This window comes from Oreochromis aureus, linkage group 5, assembly GCF_013358895.1.
Source record: "Oreochromis aureus strain Israel breed Guangdong linkage group 5, ZZ_aureus, whole genome shotgun sequence".
In the NCBI taxonomy this organism is placed as follows: Eukaryota; Metazoa; Chordata; class Actinopteri; order Cichliformes; family Cichlidae; genus Oreochromis; species Oreochromis aureus.
In genome coordinates, this window is record NC_052946.1 from 17,365,882 (window position 1) to 17,386,717 (window position 20,836).

The 20,836-nt window shown below is 44.3% G+C and overlaps 1 protein-coding gene across 1 annotated transcript in view; it reads left to right on the plus strand.

Annotated features, from left to right (window-relative positions):
- lrp1aa (low density lipoprotein receptor-related protein 1Aa) overlaps positions 1 to 20,830 on the plus strand; it is a 96,274-nt gene extending 75,444 nt beyond the window's left edge. The window contains exons 42-89 of the mRNA XM_031747979.2: positions 1,209 to 1,398; positions 1,498 to 1,702; positions 1,853 to 2,045; positions 2,605 to 2,730; positions 3,321 to 3,449; positions 3,545 to 3,664; positions 3,755 to 3,868; positions 3,964 to 4,113; positions 4,376 to 4,498; positions 4,591 to 4,707; positions 5,568 to 5,696; positions 5,819 to 5,941; positions 6,033 to 6,173; positions 6,538 to 6,725; positions 6,832 to 7,015; positions 7,106 to 7,191; positions 7,284 to 7,403; positions 7,588 to 7,775; positions 8,501 to 8,706; positions 8,791 to 8,979; positions 9,089 to 9,237; positions 9,328 to 9,421; positions 9,518 to 9,634; positions 9,737 to 9,856; positions 10,430 to 10,552; positions 10,955 to 11,080; positions 11,167 to 11,283; positions 11,949 to 12,055; positions 12,145 to 12,277; positions 12,388 to 12,510; positions 12,624 to 12,746; positions 12,941 to 13,078; positions 13,172 to 13,309; positions 13,403 to 13,522; positions 13,813 to 14,084; positions 14,213 to 14,394; positions 14,508 to 14,614; positions 14,728 to 14,847; positions 14,956 to 15,132; positions 15,259 to 15,399; positions 15,507 to 15,680; positions 15,870 to 16,031; positions 16,166 to 16,349; positions 16,442 to 16,549; positions 16,724 to 16,794; positions 16,887 to 16,980; positions 17,886 to 18,030; positions 18,918 to 20,830. Coding sequence (XP_031603839.1) covers positions 1,209 to 1,398; positions 1,498 to 1,702; positions 1,853 to 2,045; positions 2,605 to 2,730; positions 3,321 to 3,449; positions 3,545 to 3,664; positions 3,755 to 3,868; positions 3,964 to 4,113; positions 4,376 to 4,498; positions 4,591 to 4,707; positions 5,568 to 5,696; positions 5,819 to 5,941; positions 6,033 to 6,173; positions 6,538 to 6,725; positions 6,832 to 7,015; positions 7,106 to 7,191; positions 7,284 to 7,403; positions 7,588 to 7,775; positions 8,501 to 8,706; positions 8,791 to 8,979; positions 9,089 to 9,237; positions 9,328 to 9,421; positions 9,518 to 9,634; positions 9,737 to 9,856; positions 10,430 to 10,552; positions 10,955 to 11,080; positions 11,167 to 11,283; positions 11,949 to 12,055; positions 12,145 to 12,277; positions 12,388 to 12,510; positions 12,624 to 12,746; positions 12,941 to 13,078; positions 13,172 to 13,309; positions 13,403 to 13,522; positions 13,813 to 14,084; positions 14,213 to 14,394; positions 14,508 to 14,614; positions 14,728 to 14,847; positions 14,956 to 15,132; positions 15,259 to 15,399; positions 15,507 to 15,680; positions 15,870 to 16,031; positions 16,166 to 16,349; positions 16,442 to 16,549; positions 16,724 to 16,794; positions 16,887 to 16,980; positions 17,886 to 18,030; positions 18,918 to 19,058 — 6,827 coding nt within the window. The 3' untranslated portion in view covers positions 19,059 to 20,830. The remainder of the gene's footprint in view (positions 1 to 1,208; positions 1,399 to 1,497; positions 1,703 to 1,852; positions 2,046 to 2,604; positions 2,731 to 3,320; positions 3,450 to 3,544; positions 3,665 to 3,754; positions 3,869 to 3,963; positions 4,114 to 4,375; positions 4,499 to 4,590; positions 4,708 to 5,567; positions 5,697 to 5,818; positions 5,942 to 6,032; positions 6,174 to 6,537; positions 6,726 to 6,831; positions 7,016 to 7,105; positions 7,192 to 7,283; positions 7,404 to 7,587; positions 7,776 to 8,500; positions 8,707 to 8,790; positions 8,980 to 9,088; positions 9,238 to 9,327; positions 9,422 to 9,517; positions 9,635 to 9,736; positions 9,857 to 10,429; positions 10,553 to 10,954; positions 11,081 to 11,166; positions 11,284 to 11,948; positions 12,056 to 12,144; positions 12,278 to 12,387; positions 12,511 to 12,623; positions 12,747 to 12,940; positions 13,079 to 13,171; positions 13,310 to 13,402; positions 13,523 to 13,812; positions 14,085 to 14,212; positions 14,395 to 14,507; positions 14,615 to 14,727; positions 14,848 to 14,955; positions 15,133 to 15,258; positions 15,400 to 15,506; positions 15,681 to 15,869; positions 16,032 to 16,165; positions 16,350 to 16,441; positions 16,550 to 16,723; positions 16,795 to 16,886; positions 16,981 to 17,885; positions 18,031 to 18,917) is intronic.
- The last annotated feature ends 6 nt before the right edge of the window (positions 20,831 to 20,836 follow it).

Genomic DNA, 20,836 nt, shown 5'->3' on the forward strand with positions numbered 1-20,836 from the left:
ATCGGGGTAATTATTGACTCCCAGCCTGATGGCAAACACTACACTACTATCATACCTACTGTAGATAAACGGCCATAAAATCACTGTCAGTGTAACCACGTGAGCTCAAGACCTGTATATTCAGCTTACCTGTTTTGGCACAAGCGGCGCGTGAAAATGTACAAAATCTTTGGTAGCCCTAGATCAACAGTAATGTGATTTGAGCAGACAGTGGTGGCAGTTTGTGATTTAAAATTCATTAACACTGCTAAAGAAGGAGGAAATGGGGGTGAATGGATTTCACGCCGCTCTCTATCGATTGTTAGGGTGTTGATTTATGAGTGCGAGAAGCGGGGGAGAGTTGCCGTGCGTGTTGCAATGCTCCGCTTGATTTTCAGTCGCTTTGCTTCTCTCAGAGTCTCATAGCGTGCGCTGGACGCGCGATGATTCACGTCTGTGGTGTCGCACTGGAGATGTTGAGGTGTAGTGTGAACTGTCCCACCTGGTGGTAAACCTCAGTGTTGCTTTGGCCCGACATCTGATGGGATGAGATCATGTCCAGTCCTAAGAAAAGGCTGCTTTAATCATTAGACCTGCACTGTTCCATTGCAGCAGCTGCAGTAACAAGTAGGTGACTATTACTTATTATTTGGAGCGGTCTCTGACTCCATGAAGCACAAGTTACAGTATTTGTTTGTGTGTGTTGTGTGTTTTCTCAATACCAGTGCAGCTGTTCTCCATCTGATGTTGCAGAACTTTGTGTTCCTCCATCTTGGCTGACTCTTGTCTGTCCTCTGGCCTCTTTTCAGCCATGAAGCTCCCAACTTCTTATTCATTTCAAGGCTGGGAAAGCAGACAAAAATGACCTCTTGCTTCTCATCTGTTGATGAGGCAGTCCAGTGGAAAGTAATATGCTAGCTGGTAACTGTTATTGTGACCTTTATCCTCCACTATTTGCTGGATAAAAGCCTTGAATCACACAGTGTTCTTAGTCATTAATACTAAGCTGTCATGCCCAGAGCCCTGACTCCGGGTTGCCACACAGCAGTCTGCCAGCTCTGAGCTGCTGCCAAACGGTCTACACTTGGCCTTTTAACATAACCCCGTAGTTGACGTGCTTCTTTTTCTTCTCCCTTTTTCCTCTTCTGTCTACTCCGTCCCCCACCTCTGGTCGTTGCCTTCTCTCGCTGTCTGTATGCTCTTCTCTCGATTCCTTCATGCTTTTTCAGATGTGGGCTCGGTGGAGGGGTTGGCATACCATAGAGCCTGGGATATGTTGTACTGGACGAGCTACACTACCTCGACTATTACCCGCCACACTGTGGACCAGAGCCGCTGGGGTGCCGTTGACCGGCATACAGTAGTCACCATGTCAGGAGACGACCACCCGAGGGCCTTCGTTCTCGACGAGTGTCAGAGGTAAGATTCAGTTGTTCATATCGCCGATTTGCAGGCCATTCTGCTCACGCCAGTTCATTACACCTGTTTGTATCACTGATTATTATGTTTTCCCCACAGCCTGATGTTTTGGACCAACTGGAACGAGCAGTCTCCCAGTATCATGCGCGCCACGCTGACTGGTTCCAACGTCCTTGTGATCATTGGCACGGACATCCGAACCCCCAACGGCCTGGCCATAGACCACCGCGCTGAAAAGCTTTATTTTTCCGACGCCACACTGGACAAGATTGAACGCTGCGAGTATGATGGCAGTAGGCGCTATGTGAGTGACAAAAACACTAAAGATATTTCTAATGCTGCATGGCTGTGCAATGTGACTGTTTAAATAGCAACCGTCAGCTTTTTACTCTTTCACTGGTTTGTTAGAAAAAGACCGGGGTTCTCATGACTGTGGTTTTGCTTCCCCCTGCAGGTCGTGCTGAAAAATGAACCGGTCCATCCATTTGGCCTGGCGGTGTACGGAGACTACATCTTTTGGACCGACTGGGTGAGGAGGGCTGTGCTCCGGGCTGAGAAATACACCGGGGCAGATATGAAGGTCCTGCGTGCTGATATTCCTCAACAGCCGATGGGTATTGTCGCGGTGGCCAATGACACTAACAGCTGTAAGTCTTTACACCAAATGAGGAAATTCAATGTAAAATTTGGGGGATTTTTCATCACAGTCCTCTGTCGTAAGGCTACGACTGCTGGACTGTTTCATGTAAATGTGTGAAGCAAATCTTACATAAAGCCTGTGAACATTGGTTGAGCCTGAGCCGGTAAAACACTCAACATCTTTTTCACATTTATGATAAGTGGATGAATCCTGAATTTTTCTCCTATTTTTTTTCCCTCTCTGCATTTATCATTGTTCGTATTTTTTTTATTTCAATCAAGTCAAGCATTTTTCCACTCTACCGTATCTTCTCCCTCGAGTTCCCTTATTCAGTAAACAGTTTTGCACCAATACCCGCAGCACCGATGCAAGCTGAGAGCCCGCTGTAACAGCCGCAAATCCTATTTAGATAGTCACATTGTGCATTCAGCTGAGGCAGAGCCATTGCCGGGTTCACCCAGGTGTTTCTGTCTGCTCGTGATGTGTGTTCGCCTGTGTGTCAGGAGATTGGATGCGAGATCAGAAATTCTCAGGTTTGTGTGCTAACTGTCCTCCTGTTTGCACAGGTGAATTCTCCATGTGTCGTATTAACAACGGGGGATGTCAGGACCTGTGTTTGCTGACCTCTGAGGGAAGGGTCAACTGCAGCTGTCGGGGCGACAGGAAGCTATTAGAAGACAACACTTGCATAGGTAATTCAAGAATGGGACTCTTACAGGACACGCTTATATGGAGGAAATATTTATACACATGAAATAAAGCGATTTCAAAATTCCGACACATTTTTTTTTTTTATAGCTCCATAAGTAAACAGAAACACTAAATCAGATCAGTGTGCCTTTAAAACACAACAACCTTGAGATACATTTGTACACTGATTTTCGAGGTAGGTTGTTCCAATCTTCTTGGAGGACTCATCACACTTCTTCCGTGGATTTAGGTTGATAACTTGATAACTGAAGAGAAGGGGGCTGGTCGGGGACTGTCTTTGGTAGAACTTGTTATTGTTTTTGCTGAAGATAGATGTTAAAAACTCTTGGCTGAGTGTTTGAGGCCGCACACTGCCGAATGAGCTGAGACTGAGCAGCATTACTGTGTTTCCCAGATGGTACTGTTGCGTGGTATTTTATTTTACTCTGCTGGTGATGATGAGCAGACACTCTTCTGCGGGCAGAACTTGATGTGATAAAGTAACAAGCAAAGACAGATATAGGCTCTGTGCCTGCTCTGATTGTCTTGGGTTAGGCAACTCTTCCTAAGTCCCTATTTCTCTCTTTTTCAGCCCTCAACACTACATGTAACAGCATTGATGAGTTCGAGTGTGGAAATGGAGACTGCGTTAACTACACCCTGACTTGTGATGGCATGGCTCACTGCAAGGACAAGTCTGATGAGAAGCAGTCATACTGCGGTGAGTGGAACCTTTTTTTTGCGTGTCCAAACACTATCAGCCGTGTTTTTTCTTGTTGGATTTTGTAGTTAGAATCCATCCTGTCTGGTTTTCAGCCAACCGCGTCTGCAAGAAGGGCTACAGACGCTGTGTGAATGCCCGCTGTGTGGGTCACAGCTCCTGGTGCAACGGGCAGGATGACTGTGGAGACAACTCAGATGAGCTCTTCTGTAACAGTGAGTGTGTTTTTCCAATTAATCAAACGTTTTTGAATTCGCATTTCTTAAAATATTGCTCTCACTAACCGCCGCCTCTCCTGTCGCCAGCCACGCTGTGCTCGGCCGATCAGTTCCAGTGCAAAGACGGAAGCTGCATCTCCAACTCCAGCAAGTGCAACCAGAAAGTGGACTGCGAGGACGCTAGTGATGAGATGAACTGCAGTAAGTTAAGATGATCAGATTTGTTTTTAAAAATTAAATGTTGACATTTTTGCTTCTCTGAGGCGGTGGTAAAATGTTTTGCTTCTCTCTTTAAGCCGCCACAGACTGTTCCAGTTATTTCCATCTGGGAGTGAAGGGAGTAACATTTCAGAAGTGCGAGTTCACCACACTCTGCTATGCACCTTCTTGGCAGTGTGACGGAGCCAACGACTGTGGAGACTTCTCAGATGAAAGAAATTGCCCTGGTATTTTAATTACATCTGACAGCTAAATCTACTTGGATTGAGGTTTTTTTTGTTTTTTGTTAGAGTAGAAAGAACTATTTGGATTATGCCACAGGGAACAGGGAAAAACAATGAATGTTTTCATCCATTAAATTGTGGTTTGGGAGGTAATTCTCCTTGAAAAACACAGCAAAGTAAATGTAATTTGTTTTTCTCTCTTCATGCTGGATTAACTCTTTGATGTTTCCTTTTCAAACTCACCTCTTTTCTGCTGCTCTGCCAGGGAGCGGGAAAACAAAGTGTCCGACGCCCTTCTTCGCTTGCCCCAGCGGACGTTGCATCCCTATGAGCTGGACCTGTGATAAGGAGAACGACTGTGAGAACGGTGCAGACGAGGCTCATTGTGGTAAGTTCGTATACGCTGTACAGGACAACAGACCGTTGCTTTGTTTCGATCTCTTTGCTTTGCACTTTACACGTTCTCACTTTCTCCTTTAGACAAGTTCTGCTCAGCCACCCAGTTTGAGTGTGGGAACCACCGCTGCATTCCTAACCGCTGGGTTTGTGATGGAGCGGATGACTGCGGGGACAGCAGTGACGAGGACAGCAAGTGCAGTAAGTGCTGAAGACATATTTAGACATGGACAAACACTGAACTCCTAAAGTTGAGTGAATATTGCAACAGTTTTTAACCTGCAGCACTGATTAAAAGTATGAGTCACTCCTCATTTCTGTATACTTTTATAATCAGTAAGATTTTCTTGCAATTTTTAGTGGTCTTGATCAGTAGATCTCCAGGCGTTCAGTTATTTTCAGTCGAGTTCTTGTACCTGAACATTTTCTGAGAATTTCTTTTTGTTTGTTAAGCCACGTGACTGACTCATGCGTCAAAGATAAGCATAAAAAGGCACCTAACTCAAGGTATGGATCAGTCTACACTGACAAACAACTTAGCAAAGAACCAATAAGTTGTATCCAAGGAAACTGGAGAAGCAGAGTACAAATGCAGAAGAGGCATTGAGTATCTACAGCAGATGAACAATATCTGAAATCCATGTCCTTAAGAAATAAGAAGAAATCCAGACATAGGAGCTGAGATAGAAAAACACACAATGGAACACTATGAGTCATGGATTTGCGTCCCCAAAGCCCGGACCTCAAAATGATTTAAACAGTGTGGGACAGTCTTTATAGAGAAAGCAACAAAAAGCAGCCATCATCCAAAGAAGAGCTTTGAATGTCCTTCGAGAAGCCTGGAGAACTGAATTGTACCACATGTTTGCATGTGCTTTGCTACCTACCTCACATTTTCATAGCAAAATATAAGGAAATGATGAGTGGTCTTCTGCACACTAAACATAATTTTAGTTTAATAAGTGCAAAACATTAGGCTGTGTACAAAAAATGTGATTTTTTTTTTTTAATATTAAAAAACATTAATAGGCATTCCAGTCAATCACCTCTTTCTATTACAGAGACTAAAACCTGCAGTCCAGAGACATTCCAATGCCCCGAATCACACAGGTGTATTCCTAAACGCTGGATGTGTGACGGAGATAAAGACTGTCCTGATGGAGCTGATGAGAGCGTGAAAGCTGGCTGCTGTGAGTTCCAGCTGAGGGCTGAGTTTGATCAAGATGAATAGATTTTAATAACTCTCATAGACTAAGGAATATGTGTCAGTTTTAATGATCTCACTCGTGCGCCAATTATTTCTGTGTCTCAGACTTCAACAACACATGCAGCAGCAATGAGTTCATGTGCCAGAACCGACAGTGTATTCCCAAGCACTTTGTGTGTGACCATGACAACGACTGCAGCGACGGCTCAGACGAGTCCCAGGAGTGCGGTGAGTGGAGCCGTGACCTGTGATTTGAAACACTCTCCCTCCTCCTGAGTGTTTTTTTTTTTGAAGTAGCATGTACCGTTTGTCGCTGCAGAGTATCCGACGTGTGGACCGAACGAGTTCCGCTGTGCGAACGGACGCTGTCTCATTAAAAATTCATGGGAGTGTGATGGAGACTTCGACTGTCATGACCACTCAGATGAAGCTCCAAAAAATCCCCGGTGCACTGGCCCAGGTTAGACACACAGAGTCTCTCCAGAAGTACTTTATTTATTCAGTTCATGTATTCAATATATTTATTGAATTAGTGTGATAAAAAATACAAAAATAAAGGGACAATAATATTATAGCATATATAGAGGAGGCTCCAGGAAAGAAAGTGAACAAGGAGAAGTCACAGTCTTTATATTGTAATTAAATACTGTATGCTAACAAGCCTAAAAGAGAATAAGACTCCAGTATCTTTATCTTTTTGGCAATTGTAATCCGCTCTCAGCATTTGTGACTGAAAGTAATCCCCGAGGCTTTTATATCAGCTACGCCGGCTGACATTTTCCCTTCATTTGTTTCTCATTTCATTGCTTCACTTTGCGGAGCAGAGAAGAAGTGCAACGACACCACGTACATCTGCAATAATGGAAACTGCGTGAACGAGACGTTGCTCTGCGACCATAAAGACGACTGTGGCGACGGCTCTGATGAGCTCAACTGCTTCATTAACGAGTGCCTGAACAGCAAACTGAGTGGCTGCTCCCAGCTCTGTGAAGACCTGAAAATAGGGTTTAAGGTAAGTGAACAGCATGAAATTGGGACTTGAGTTCTTAAGTAATGGATGTGTAAAAAAATTTGCACGTACCGCTGCTTTACCTGCTCTGTGCTTTGCTCCCCCACAGTGCAGATGCCATCCCGGCTTTCATCTGAAAGATGACAGGAAGACTTGTATTGACATAGATGAATGCACGACCACTTACCCGTGCACGCAGCGGTGCATCAACACGCACGGCAGCTTCCACTGTCTGTGTGTGGAGGGTTTCCAGCTTAGCCCTGAGAACCCCACAATATGCAAATCCACTTCTGGTAAGAAATGTGACAGATTAATAGCATTCAGAGATGTGTTTAAGGGAAAGCCTCTCATAATATGTCATATTCTCTCTTCACTCCTTGCAGATGAAGAACCCTTCCTCATCTTTGCCAACCGCTATTACCTGAGAAAGCTCAACTTGGACGGCTCTAACTACACCTTAATCAAACAGGTGAGCCCTGCAGGTTCAGTCCTGCTGATGTGATTGGAAAGTGCTGGAGTTTATCTACACAGCAGACTAATGCAGCTCCCATGCCTTGACAGGGCTTGAACAATGCCGTGGCTCTAGACTTCGACTATCGCCAGCAGATGATTTATTGGACAGATGTGACCACCCAGGGCAGCATGATTCGACGCATGCACATCAATGGCAGCGATGTTCAGGTCAGCGTAGCAGCGTCTTGGTGGAAGGAGAGAAATAAAATGTGCTGTTAATACCTGCTAGAAATTGAAACTATATTCAAAATGATGAATGTGTCCGTGTCTGTGTGTGTGTACATTATGTGCAGTGAAAACCAAAGACGCGCATTCATTTTCAGAAAATAAAACCTGCCTGTTCATTTGTCAGGTTCTTCACCGCACATCACTTAGCAACCCAGACGGCCTGGCAGTCGACTGGGTGGGAGGAAACCTGTACTGGTGCGATAAAGGACGGGATACTATTGAGGTGTCGAAGCTTAACGGAGCTTACCGAACAGTTCTAGTCAACAGCGGCTTGAGGGAGCCTCGCGCTCTGGCTGTGGATGTACGCTACGGGTAAGAGTGACACTGCAAATTGTTCCTAAAGTGCTAACAGAGAGGGGGTTTTTTTCTTAAAAGAATTTGTTGGTTTCTGTTTGAAGTGATGGGCCCACTTGTAGTCAGTAACCTACAACTGTTGTAGGTTACATGAGTTGAAATGAATATGAGACTCTAAATCAGTTTCTCAAGCAGGAGTAATAATACCTCTTGTGGTGCTTTGGAGAACTGCAGGCAGAATAAGATTTATTTTCAAAAATCTTATGTACAATTCCTAAAACAAGTAGAATTAGTAACATTTTAAAAAATGTAAGCTTGATAAAGCTCGCTTACTAGATTCATGTGTGTTCCACCTTGTTTGATGAAACTCCTGTGAAGCACTTTGTCTCTGGTCTCGTCTTAAAAAGCACAATTTTAATACATTTCTCTCTCTTACTCTCTAGTAAGATAGTCTTCCTGTTTTCAGTGAAAATTTGTATCCAGTTTAACCTGTCAGCTGCTGTAAAAGCTCACAGAAATGTTTTCCATCTTTTTAGTTGTGAATTTTAATCCTCAGAAATGACGTATTTTTCCGTTTCTTCAGACATTAACCATTTTTGATGGTCAGTGCATAATTGTCAGACAAAATATCTTAAAATGGATACATTTGTGCAGAAGGTTGAACGTCTGGGACATCTTGCACCTTGTAGATGTTAAATTTTGATTTGCTATTAATCAGTAAACCTTATAAATATCCTTCACAGGTACTTGTACTGGTCTGACTGGGGTGATAGCCCCCACATAGGGAGGATTGGGATGGATGGCACCAACAGGAGCGTCATTGTGGAGGATAAGATCACCTGGCCCAATGGTCTAACTCTGGACTTTATTAATGACCGCATTTACTGGGCCGACGCTCGGGAGGACTACATTGCGTTTGCTAGCCTGGATGGAACAAGCAGACATACAGGTAACGTATACATAAACACACAAGACCAACTTCAGGTGTTGATTTTGTGACTAAATCCTCCGTCTTTATGCTTGCACCTTGTAGTTCTGACCCAGGATATTCCCCATATCTTTGCCATGACTTTATTTGAGGAGTACATCTACTGGACAGACTGGGAAACAAAGTCCATCAACAGAGCTCATAAGACTCTGGGGACCAACAAGACGATGCTGATCAGCACCTTACACAGACCCATGGACATCCACATTTACCACCCATATCGCCAACCTGATGGTAGGACAAAGATACTCGTCATTAACTACCACGTGTTAATCTTCATCTGTGCCCTGGTTCTGTCTGATTTGCTCTGTGTTCTCCTTGTTAACACGTCTCTCCTCTTCAGTGGAAGGCCACCCGTGCCAGACAAACAATGGAGGCTGCAGTAACCTGTGCTTGCTCTCTCCTGGAGGAGGTTACAAGTGCGCTTGCCCCACCAACTTTTACCTAGCAGCCGATGGCAAACACTGCTTGTCCAACTGCACCGCCAGTCAGGTAAAAGCATATCTGCCTGTATTAAAACATGATCACACATCACACTACCAGATATTAAAAAAATCATCTGTTTTTCTTCTTTTCCTTCAGTTTGTTTGTAAAAACGACAAATGCATCCCATTCTGGTGGAAGTGTGACACTGAAGATGACTGTGGTGACCACTCAGATGAGCCCGCAGACTGCCGTGAGTGATCAGACTGTAGCAGTCGGGAGACATTACTGTTGTTTTCTGATGTTTTGATTATGGTGGTTAATAATGTGCCACGTATTCTCCCTGTAGCTGAGTTTAGGTGCAGACCAGGCCAGTTCCAGTGTGGTACGGGCATCTGTACTAACCCGGCCTACATCTGTGACGGAGACAATGACTGCCAGGATAACTCTGATGAAGCTAACTGCGGTACAAACACCTACACATATCTAGAGAGTCTAAATTGGAGTTGAAAATCTTTATCCCATGTAATCACTATTCATTGAAATTTGTTTGCGTTTTTTCCCCTAGACATCCACGTGTGCCTGCCAAGTCAGTTTAAATGTTCCCACCCCAGTCGATGTATCCCCGGCATCTTCCGCTGCAATGGGCAGGACAACTGTGGAGACGGAGAGGACGAGAAAGACTGCCGTAAGTCATTAGTTCCTCTGCTATTTTCTTAGTGTCTGCCTTGCCCGTTCACTACAGTGTGACTGCCTTTTTATCTCAAACACTTTGGTTGGGAGCAAGCTGTCTCCGTCACTTGTAGCAAATTTGTCCCCAGAGGATGAACCCATCGGATTGCAGAGAGGCCTTAACCGTCCTTCTTTTGTCTCACTTAGGCCACTATACTATTAAGGAGATGGGAAATTGCTAAACGCTGTGTCCCTCCCCAGAGGATCTCTGTCCTTTTTGACCTTTCCTTTAGCAACGAAGCCCTTGGGCCAAATTATGTTGCATAATGTAATTGGGATGGCATTTGCTAAGGACATTTCATTTTCCCTAGAGGGAGATTACATGAACTGTTCAGTTGTACCATCCAGAGGTCAAAATTAGCATTTTAGCACCTTTATAGCAGAATCTCCATGTTTGCAGTTTGAAGGAGCCGGTAGCAGAACCCAAGCACGGCAGTCTTTTAACATGTGAATTCTTCAAATGGGAGAGCAGCTTGTCTTTATTTAGTGTGATGAAGTAAATGGGCCCATGTGTTTGCCTCATGTGCAGCGGAGGTGACGTGCGCCCCCAACCAGTTCCAGTGTACCATCACGAAGCGCTGTATCCCACGGGTGTGGGTGTGTGACAGGGACAACGACTGCGTGGATGGATCTGATGAGCCTGCCAACTGCAGTAAGACAAATCTTTTTATTACGACACCAAAACAATTGCTCTGCTTATGAAGAGCGTCTCCTCCGCATCGAAATAAAATGGCTCAGTAATAGAATCTGACCAATTATACTGATGAGACGCTGTGAATGTCAGCACCAGAGGAAATCTGGATGTACAGAATATTGTGCTGGAGTTTAAAAGAGAAATTTAAAACTACAGAGCGAAACAGAGTCGCATCTAGATTTTTATCACGTCATCGTTCACTCTTTTATTGTCGAGTCTGAAGCTGATTAAAACCCAGGCAATTCTTTTTACAGCATCAGTGAAGGAGGCATGATCTGTTTATCCGTTAGGAGGGAATAAGCCTGTAAAGTCCCATATCTACTTTTGAGGGTCTAATCCAGTCAGTCTCCTCTGTTGCAGCTCAGATGACATGCGGTGTGGATGAGTTCCGCTGCAAGGACTCGGGCCGCTGCATCCCGGCACGATGGAAGTGTGACGGAGAGGATGACTGCGGGGACGCGTCGGATGAACCCAAGGAGGAGTGTGGTAAGGAAAGAGTTTTGGAAGGTGAATAAAGATAGAAGATGCTGGCAATGAGGGGAGACTTGTGCTAAATATGTGTTTTTGTACAGATGAGCGGACGTGTGAGCCTTACCAGTTCCGCTGTAAAAACAACCGCTGCGTGCCTGGACGCTGGCAATGCGACTACGACAATGATTGTGGTGATAACTCAGATGAAGACAAGTGTGGTAGGTCACCCCGGCTTTTCTTACTTTTGGATGAGACCACGCCCACTAACACTCTCACCCACCCTCGACGCACAGTGATTTGTAATATAATTGTTAAGTAGTCTGTTCCATTAGAGTGGGTTTTAGTGGTGAGCAGTGTTTCGCTTGTCACTCTGCGTTTGTGTCTTATATTTATACACGCATGGTTGAGATTTAATTTGTTTTTAAGTTAGTTGGCTCTACGGCCATTTGCACATCTCACGTTCACATCATCTCATGTCTGTTTTGCATTTCACACTGGCCAGTTGCTGTGAGCCAGAGGTAGGTGTTATCACCAGTTACCCAGCCCTTTGTGTGCCCCCGGCTTTTCTTTTAGTCCTGCCAGTATTTTTTTCCATTTTATTTGTTTATTTTTAAATCCCAGTAGCTCTTTTAGCTCCCGTGTTACACATGCCCGATTCTGTACCCACCGAGCCAACCCTGTGATATCAACTATCTGACTTATTTTATCCACGTACGTCCGGCTCTCAACAGAGCTTCTTGTGTTGTTTTTTTAAGTCTGCTCTATTCCCGCCTTTTCTCTTCTATTTTCCTTTCCTTACACCTCTCCTTGCTCCTTGCTTCGACTCTCCTTGCTCCTTAATCATGCTCGCACCCTTTCTGAGCGCTTGTCCCTGTGTCCTCAGTGCCTCGTCAGTGCTCCGAGAGCGAGTTTGCCTGCACAAACGGCCGTTGCATTGCAGGGCGCTGGAAGTGTGACGGGGACCACGACTGCGCTGATGGCTCAGATGAGGTATCGCTCACGTCTTAACTTCTGACTGAACTTTTTGGTTTAAGATCTGACGTGCTATAATGAAAGCAATTCATTTTTTTTCTTTTCAGAATGGCTGTGATGTGAAATGTGACAGAGATCAGTTCCAATGTAAAAGCGGCCACTGCATTCCCCTCCGCTGGCGCTGTGATGAAGATCCCGATTGCATGGATGGCAGTGACGAAGAGAGCTGCGACAGCGGCGGTAAGAAGCATGCGTCATCGTACCACCACTGGATATTTCTAACAAATCAAATTCTTAAAATATCAGCATCTAAGACCGATGATGACTGAGCGCTCGCCGCTTTGTTTCAGCTGGTAGACACTGCCCCCAGGATGAGTTCCAGTGCAACAACACCCTTTGTAAACCCCTGGGCTGGATGTGTGATGGTGAGGATGACTGTGGAGACAACTCTGATGAGAACCCAGAACAGTGTGGTGAGAACCAGTGCATTCCTCACATTGCTAGAATTACAGAAGACCATTTGATAGCCTGCTCTTACAGAGGTTTTCCTCTCTTCCTTAATGCTTTTTCTCCTTTGGTCCTTCAGTGAAATTCCAGTGTCCACCCACAAGACAGTTCCGGTGCCATAACGACCGTGTCTGTCTACCTGTATCAAAACGGTGCGATGGTGTGAACAACTGTGGGGACAACAGTGACGAACTCAACTGCTGTGAGTGTGCTTTTTTGAAAATGAGTATTTATTATTGGACTGATAAGGAGGGCAGGGTTTTAGTAACTTACTGTGAAGTCAGTTAAAAGCTGCGTATTGTTTTGCAGTTGGACGTAAGACTTTTGTTATGGTTAATTTTTCACATGTAACATGTTAAAAATAACTTCTCTGTGACTCTTGTTCTCTTCCAAAAGGGAGTACTTCCAAACCAGCGTGCCAAAAGGACGAGTTCGGGTGCTCGAATGGCCGTTGCATCAGCTCAGTTCTGCGCTGCAACTACTTCAACGACTGTGAGGACTATGGCTCTGATGAAGTCAACTGCGGTAAGAAAGGTATGTTGGGCCACAGTGAATTTGTCAGATTGGCAGTGTACACCCTCTGTAACTGTCTGCGTGACCGCCTGCTGCCCGTTTCCTTGCCCGCAGACACAGTGCTGAATGACTGTCGCAGTAACAGGACGGTGTGTGGAGACGGAGATGAAGCTCACTGCGTGGTCAACGGCACCGACTCTTTCTGCTCCTGCAAACCTGGCTTCACATCCAGTGGACGTAACAGATGTCAAGGTACCCTGGCTTCATTTTTCATGTGTCGTTTTACAACTCTAAGGTGCTTTGTATTTGCGTTGTGTTTCATGTGGTCTTTGGGGTGTTTTACAGATAAGAACGAGTGCAAGGAGTTCGGAGTGTGTTCCCACATCTGCAACAACACTAAGGGTTCCTACAAGTGCAGCTGCCACAAGTACTTCAGCAGAATCAATGACACATGCAAAGCTGATAGTAAGTACTTCTAACCTAATCCAGCAATGTTTTGGCTTCGTTTGTTGTTTTGGTTAACAAGTAAAAGGTTGCTGGTTCGATTCCAGCCAAAGACACAAATCCTATTTGGGGTTGCTTTAGGAAGAGCGTCCGGTGTAAAACTGCCGAATCAAATATGCAGAGTTACTCGCTATGGCGACCCCTTGTGGCAAGGGAGAAGCAGAAAGTAGCTTCTATATATACACTGTACATTCTTTGTGTTTGCTTCAATGCCTTTCTAATCCAGAACTCTTTTTGCTCTTCATCCCCAGCTCAGAGACAAGTCCTCTACATCGCTGATGACAATGAAATCCGCAGCCTGGACCCTTCCATGCCAAACTGGCGCTATGAGCAGATCTTCCAGGGTGATGCCAACGTGCGCATTGACGCCATGGACCTGCACGTGAAGACGAATCGCATTTACTGGACCAACTGGCACACGGGACGCATTTCTTCCTACGATTTGCCTTCTTCCTCCTCGTCCCCCAACAGCAACAGCAACCGCGACCGACGCCAGAGTGACTCCAGGATCACCAGCCTTGAGGTAACTTTGCGTTTCTTGTGTGTTCTTGCTGCGTGCTTACAGAAATCTGATCTACCATAAACAAAGAAAGAATATTTGTCCACTTTTGGAGATTCTTGTTGCAGTTTCAGTTTCTTGTTTGTTTTCAGATTCCTGATCTGAAAATGCCCCGGGGCATCGCTGTGGACTGGGTGGCAGGGAACTTGTACTGGACTGACTCTGGTAGAGACGTGATCGAGGTGGCCCAGATAAGTGGAGGACGCCACCGCAAAACCCTGATCTCAGGCATGATTGATGAGCCTCATGCAATTGTAGTTGACCCCCAGAGAGGGTAAGTGGTTTGTGGGAGGCGTAATATGCAGTCATATCGGAGAAAGGAGTTTGAAGAATGCACACTGTGTTTTAATTGTGTTGACATCAGAGAAATTACTTTTCATTCATTAGGAAAATGTACTGGGCCGACTGGGGCAACCACCCTAAGATTGAAACAGCTGCTATGGATGGAACCATGAGAGAGACTCTGGTTGAAGAAAACATTCAATGGCCAACCGGTAAACCACACAGCTATACAAAAGCAACACTTTCTTATCATCTTGCCTGCAGTTAATATAAAGTTTGAGTATTTCCTCTTTTAAACTTTCTCTAATTTACTGTGTTTGCATAGGCCTGGCGGTGGACTACTTTAACGAGCGTCTGTACTGGGCTGACGCTAAACTCTCAGTGATTTGCAGCGTGAAGCTGAACGGCAGTGACGCCATCGTGGCTGTAAACAGCATTAAAAACAGTTGAGTGGCATCTACCTGCATTCCACAGCTCTTCTTGTAATCACTTCTGATCGATCAGTCTTTATTAGTCGGGAATCCTTTCCAATTACACCTTTGTTTCTACTCAGAGCTCCATCAGCCCTTCAGCATCGATGTGTTTGAGGACTACATCTATGGCGTCACCTACATCAACAATTACGTCTTCCGGGTGAACAAATTTGGCAAAGGCCCCATCGAGAACCTGACAACCGGAATAAACCACGCCACGGATATCGCCCTGTATCACCGTTACAAACAACCTGAAAGTGAGTGTGAGGAAAAAAGAAAAGAGCAAAAGTTCAAACAGCAGCAGCAGTGTGTAATCAGTTAGTGCACTGAAGCAGCTGTCTCCCCCATTTTTAATTCTTGTTCTCACGCTCTCTTTCTATCAGTGACTAATCCCTGCGACAGGAAGAAATGCGAGTGGCTGTGCCTGCTAAGCCCCAGCGGACCTGTGTGCACCTGTCCCAACGGACGTACGCTGGACAACGGCACATGTGTAGAGCTTCCTACCCCCACACTGTCTCCTATCTGTGAGTCCACAGACAGAAAATACACACTCGTACACACAGAATGTACGCAGGCACTGCCTTGTATATGTATGTATATACATGCTACTGAAGGATTTTGTCGCCTACAGCTCCTCCTAGCGGTCCCTGCTTAATCCAGTGTATGAACGGCGGCAGCTGTTTCCTAAATGCCCACAAGCAGCCCAAGTGCCGCTGCCAGCCTAATTATGGAGGAGATCGATGCGAGATTGACCAATGCAGGGACTACTGCAAGAACGGAGGCACATGCACACCTTCCCCTACAGGTTAGATATAAAAACGTAGCTTACTTTGCTATATTTATAATGCCCGATATTGCAGTTAACAGCTGGGTTAAAATATTCCTTTATAGGCTACCTTCATGGTTCTGTTGGCTCAGTAAAATAATGCACACTTTTCTCCATTCCCCATCCATCCTTCCCTTCATTTCTCTTCATGTACCTGTCCTCCCACAGGCTCTCCTACCTGTCGTTGCCTGACAGGCTTTACAGGACCAAATTGTAACCTGCACACTTGTGAGAATTACTGCCGGAATAAAGGCAATTGCACGGTCAGCGCTGGAAACCAGCCAACTTGTAACTGCCCCTCTGGCTTCCTTGGCGACCAGTGCCAGTACAGTGAGTGTTTGCGTTGTCTGTGTGACGCCACAAGTTTCAAACTGTTAAAATTAAAATAGAAAGAAGAAGAAAAAGAACAGTTGAAATGAGCCTTTATGATGTGGCTAAGAATTAATGTGTAATCCTGTGTGCAGGAACCTGCGAAGCCCATTGTCAGAACGAAGGCACGTGTCTGGAGAGCGAAAGCGGCACCAAACTGTGCCGCTGCCCGCCCCAGTACACCGGTAGCACATGTGAGATTGACAGGTGTCACTACTGTCGGGATGGCGAGTGCATCCGCAGCAATACTTTGACATCCGTGATGAACTTCACCTGTCGGTAAGAGCACTTATAATTTGCCTCAGATTAACGGAAAAGAAACATACATGCGTGAAGCTGTCACATTTTGCTCAATTTCTTTTTTCCCATAGCTGCACAGATGGCCGAGTCCAGCCCAGCTGTTACACGTGCGATACGAATGAGTACTGTGCAAATGGCCAGTGCTCTATAGACCCCAATACTCGCCTTCCAAAGTGCATGTGAGGAGTGCATTCATCCATATTTGTTGTCGATCAGTCTTGGTTAAATCCTTTGCATTATCTCATAGTGTGCATGAATATTTCTGTTTGCGTATATCTCTGTCATTATAATACTGCATAGTTTACATATTTTTTATTGTGTCATCTTGTATTGGTGTCTGTGTTCGTGTGTAGATGTTCACCTGGCTGGGAAGGGCATCGCTGTGAGTCTGTGGCCAGTGGTGATGCTTCAGGTTCAGGCGGACGTGAGTCAGCTCTTCCACAGTGACGTTGATAACAGAGGTTTCTTGAGTTTTGTTTGATGAGGCTGTTTGTTTTTAATTCTGTGTGTGAGCAGGCACAGTCTCGATACTGATTGCAGTGCTGATGCTGTTGCTGCTGATCCTCCTGGCTGCAGGAGCGTTGTTCTGGTACAGGAGAAGGATGAGAGGGTGAGTAACACGACATTATTGAGATGGCTTTGACCTCTTTTTTTGTTTTTTTCGTTTCCTTTTTTCTTCCCCCTTTTCTTCCTTCTTTCCGTTCTTCGGTCTGCACTTTTACTCTCTTCCTCTGTAATGGCATCTCTTCTGCTCCTCAGGTCTAGCCGGCCCGGAAAAACCGGCTCCAGACGCTTGCGGTAACGGCTGCCAGGGTTACACTTTTCTCTCCATGCCCTCTTTCAGTTCTTCATTCTGATGCTCTCTCTTTCCCTGCCTCTCCCTTAACCATGAGTTCCTGTGCTGTGTTTGGTCCTCAGTGTTGTGCCATTTTTTTTCTGATGGTCATTGAGGCTGTAGGTCATCCCGCTCCTACAGTGTCCGTCCTGTGTAGTTATCCTCTTTCAAAGCAGGGCTCCAGGGCAGATCTATTGAAAAGATTAAATGAATAGATCTGTCTGTGTGTTAGCCAGTGCTGTAGGTCTTTCATATTGTTGTCCATCATATTGTGCCATAATGTACTGTGTTGTGGTTTGAGCTGTGGTAGTGTCTCTCGTAGTGAGACATGGAGAGTCCAGTAGCATTGTTCCAAGCTCTGACTGGAAAATGCAACTTCCCAAAATCCAGCATTTACTTAGCCATGGATACTTCATGCATAGAGGACTGATTGTGGATTTATTGGGAGTCTGGGAAGATATCCAGGTCCAGTATGTCTGGATCTGACATTACCTCCTGTACATGAATGCTGGGTTTGTGTTGGTCCTTGTGCTGTGGCTTAGCCTGGATGGTGGTGAGAGTCATGCAATGCCTCTCCCCTCCCGTCGTAATGTGGCTGTGTCCCTGCTTGCACTCTTCAGGCAGCTCTACTCTTGAACAAAAGATGAAATTGTGACTGCTCTCCTTATTATTTTGTATAGGGCCAAGGGCTTCCAGCACCAAAGGATGACCAATGGGGCAATGAATGTTGAGATTGGAAACCCTGCTTACAAGATCTATGAGGGCGAGCCTGATGACGATGCTGGGGAGCTGCTAGATGCAGACTTCACTCTGGACCCAGACAAGGTGGAGAAAAATATAAACGTGTGCAAAACTCGAGTCACTCCTCATTTCTTTATAGTGTTCTTGCAAGTTGCCAGACTATTATAATGCAATTTTTATATTTAAAAAAAAAAATGTCCTGAGCAATAGTTCTTCAGGCTTCGCTACTTTTTGACCTATTTTCAGTCCAGTCCTTGTACCTGACTATTTTCAGAGGGATGCTTTTTTGTTTGTTAAACCACTTAATGCCAACTTATTAATCATACAAGCATAAAAAAGGCACCTAACTCAAGAGATGAAACAGTTTTCTGTTTACACATAACAAGCAACTTAGCAAAGAACCGATTTTATCTTTAGGCGCTTTGTTATTTGCAAAATGTCGCAAACATCATCATCAGGCAGCACAGACAAGCTTAAAATAGTATTGTTGCACCAACAAGGTGATTCCCAAAAAAGCTATTAGCCCAAAACTTGGCATCTCTCAGCATGGTGTGCAGTGTGTCCTTAAAAAACACTTGATGAACAGTAGGTCATGGGAGGTCATGTAATTAAGAACCAAGAAAGGTTCAGCAAAGACCTGACACAGGACCTGAGAGATGCAGGTGAAGCGATTAATCCAAATTTTCAGTTTTTGATTCAAATTGTCATCAGTGTGTGTGGAAGCGAGATTCGAATGTCCTTCAAGAAGAAGAAGCTTGCCTAAGAGAGTTCAGGGTATGTTGAAGAATAAAGCTGGTTATACTGCATTTCCATGTATGTTTGCACAATAAATCCAGCATCTTTTCCACATTTATCTTGCGAAATATAAAGAAATTAGGAATGGCGAAGACTTTTGCACAGCACTGTATTTACATGATGCTAAACTTTAGTTTTCTAAACATTATGTGATGGATCATTTTTCTTCCTTCCAGCCCACTAACTTCACCAACCCAGTTTATGCCACTCTGTATATGGGAGCTCACAACAGCCGCAACTCTCTGGCCAGCACAGATGAGAAGAAGGAGTTGCTATCCCGTGGAGATGAGGAGCCCCTTGTGGACCCACTGGCATAGACCTTGCCGGATCACGCTATTCCAAACACACCCCCATTCTTGCCTTTTAAAGAAAAATTGAACAAAAAAAATCAATAAAAAGTGTGAGAGAAAATTGCTAAACCATGTGAACACTGTATAAAATGTACAAAAATGAAGGACTACTTTTGTATGTGATTGCAGTATTATATTTTGTTCTTTTGAGATTCCTCTGGTCAAAAACAAATAACATTTTCTATGAGAGATTTTTAATTTCCACTTCGTCCCTTACCCTTTACCTAAATAGCCACTACCTCTGTGCAAAATGAAATGGAAACATGGAAATCATAAGAAAAAAAAAAAAAAGAAATGCTATCATTGGAGCAATTTTAATTTTTTATTTTTGTATGAATTGTATAGAAAAGACAAAAACATTGTTCCATTTCACCAGTGCCAACTGTCTGTTGTTTGTGTCGACTTTGAGCGGGAAAAGGCAAAAACTCAAAGTTTTCGAAATCGGTACATTTGTCATCTTGCCGAGCTTCTTGGCAAGAATGTGTGAGACAGATTTGTGATAGCACCGTTTGTGTATAGCACATGTAAAATGTCAGTACCAGATGGCAACTACAGTATTTCCACGTAATTTTTTTCTTTCTTTCTCAGAGAACAATGTTCATAAAATGATTGTGTTGTCTTCCTTGCACAGAATATCACATTTTACGGTATAGTGTATACTGTAGGCTTTATACCTTAAGATGTAAAGAAAATGTGTTTGTTTTTATCACTTTGTGTAACAGCTGGAGCTGATGTGTTGCTGTGGAGAAAGGATAAAGAGGCTTGTTGGTGCGTGATTGTGCAGTTATATGAAGAACGTTGTAGGTGGTTATGGGTTAAACATTCCAGGCAGAGTGATGGATGGAGATTACGGATGTAAAGCAATAGATGGGGTGAATACTTTAATGGGTGGGTAGCTGGCTGTGTGTACATGCCCAGAAAACAGCTGGCTGACAATGGCGGGGGCTTTTTTGATAGAAGACTTATAGTGTCATGTTTGCACTATTTAGCGTCTGTTTGCTGGCCTTCCTGTAGAGGCTGCAATTATGGTCAAATGTAAGGAAGGAAAGATTTCTTTTCTATGTGTGTTTTACTTCTCCAGTCCATTTTTGTTCTGTAAAGACCAGATAGCATCCATCTGGCTTTGTGAGTAAATTTGCCTTCAGAGGATCAAAGTCTGTATGTTCACAGTTTTGTAACGACTCTGTCTTAAGTGCATTGTTTTCATTATTTGATCCTTAGCGTTTCTCTGTTTTCTTTCTTCAGCCCTTCCCCATCTCTTCTCTGTGCCCTGCTGCTGCTAATGCTACCATTCTGGTTGCTCTGACACGTCCTTACGCTCAGCCTCTGTCCCAAAATGCTGCTTCTGTCAGAAATGTGTCAGCCATATCTTACTGCATGTGAAAAGTAACACAAGTCTTCAGTGTAACTACAATAACAAGTTTTTATTTTGCTTACCTGTCAGGCCAGCGTTATTTTATGCTGTTGTGTATGTTTTGTCTTTAATTGAGAGAGAAGTACAATCATTCTACCGAAAGGACATTTTTGCTAAATCATATGTGCATTTCCAGACTTTTGTTTTGATTAGTCCTTGGTTTTTTAAAATGAAAAATGACACATAGCTTTTATAGTACACAATGCATGGAGGCGCAGACTTTCTTCTGAAAAGAGAATAATGTTTAATTTTTGCTGGAGTACTTTACAAACTAAATAACAGATATTGTTATAAATAAAATTTTAAAAATTGTACAGAAAACAAACCAGTG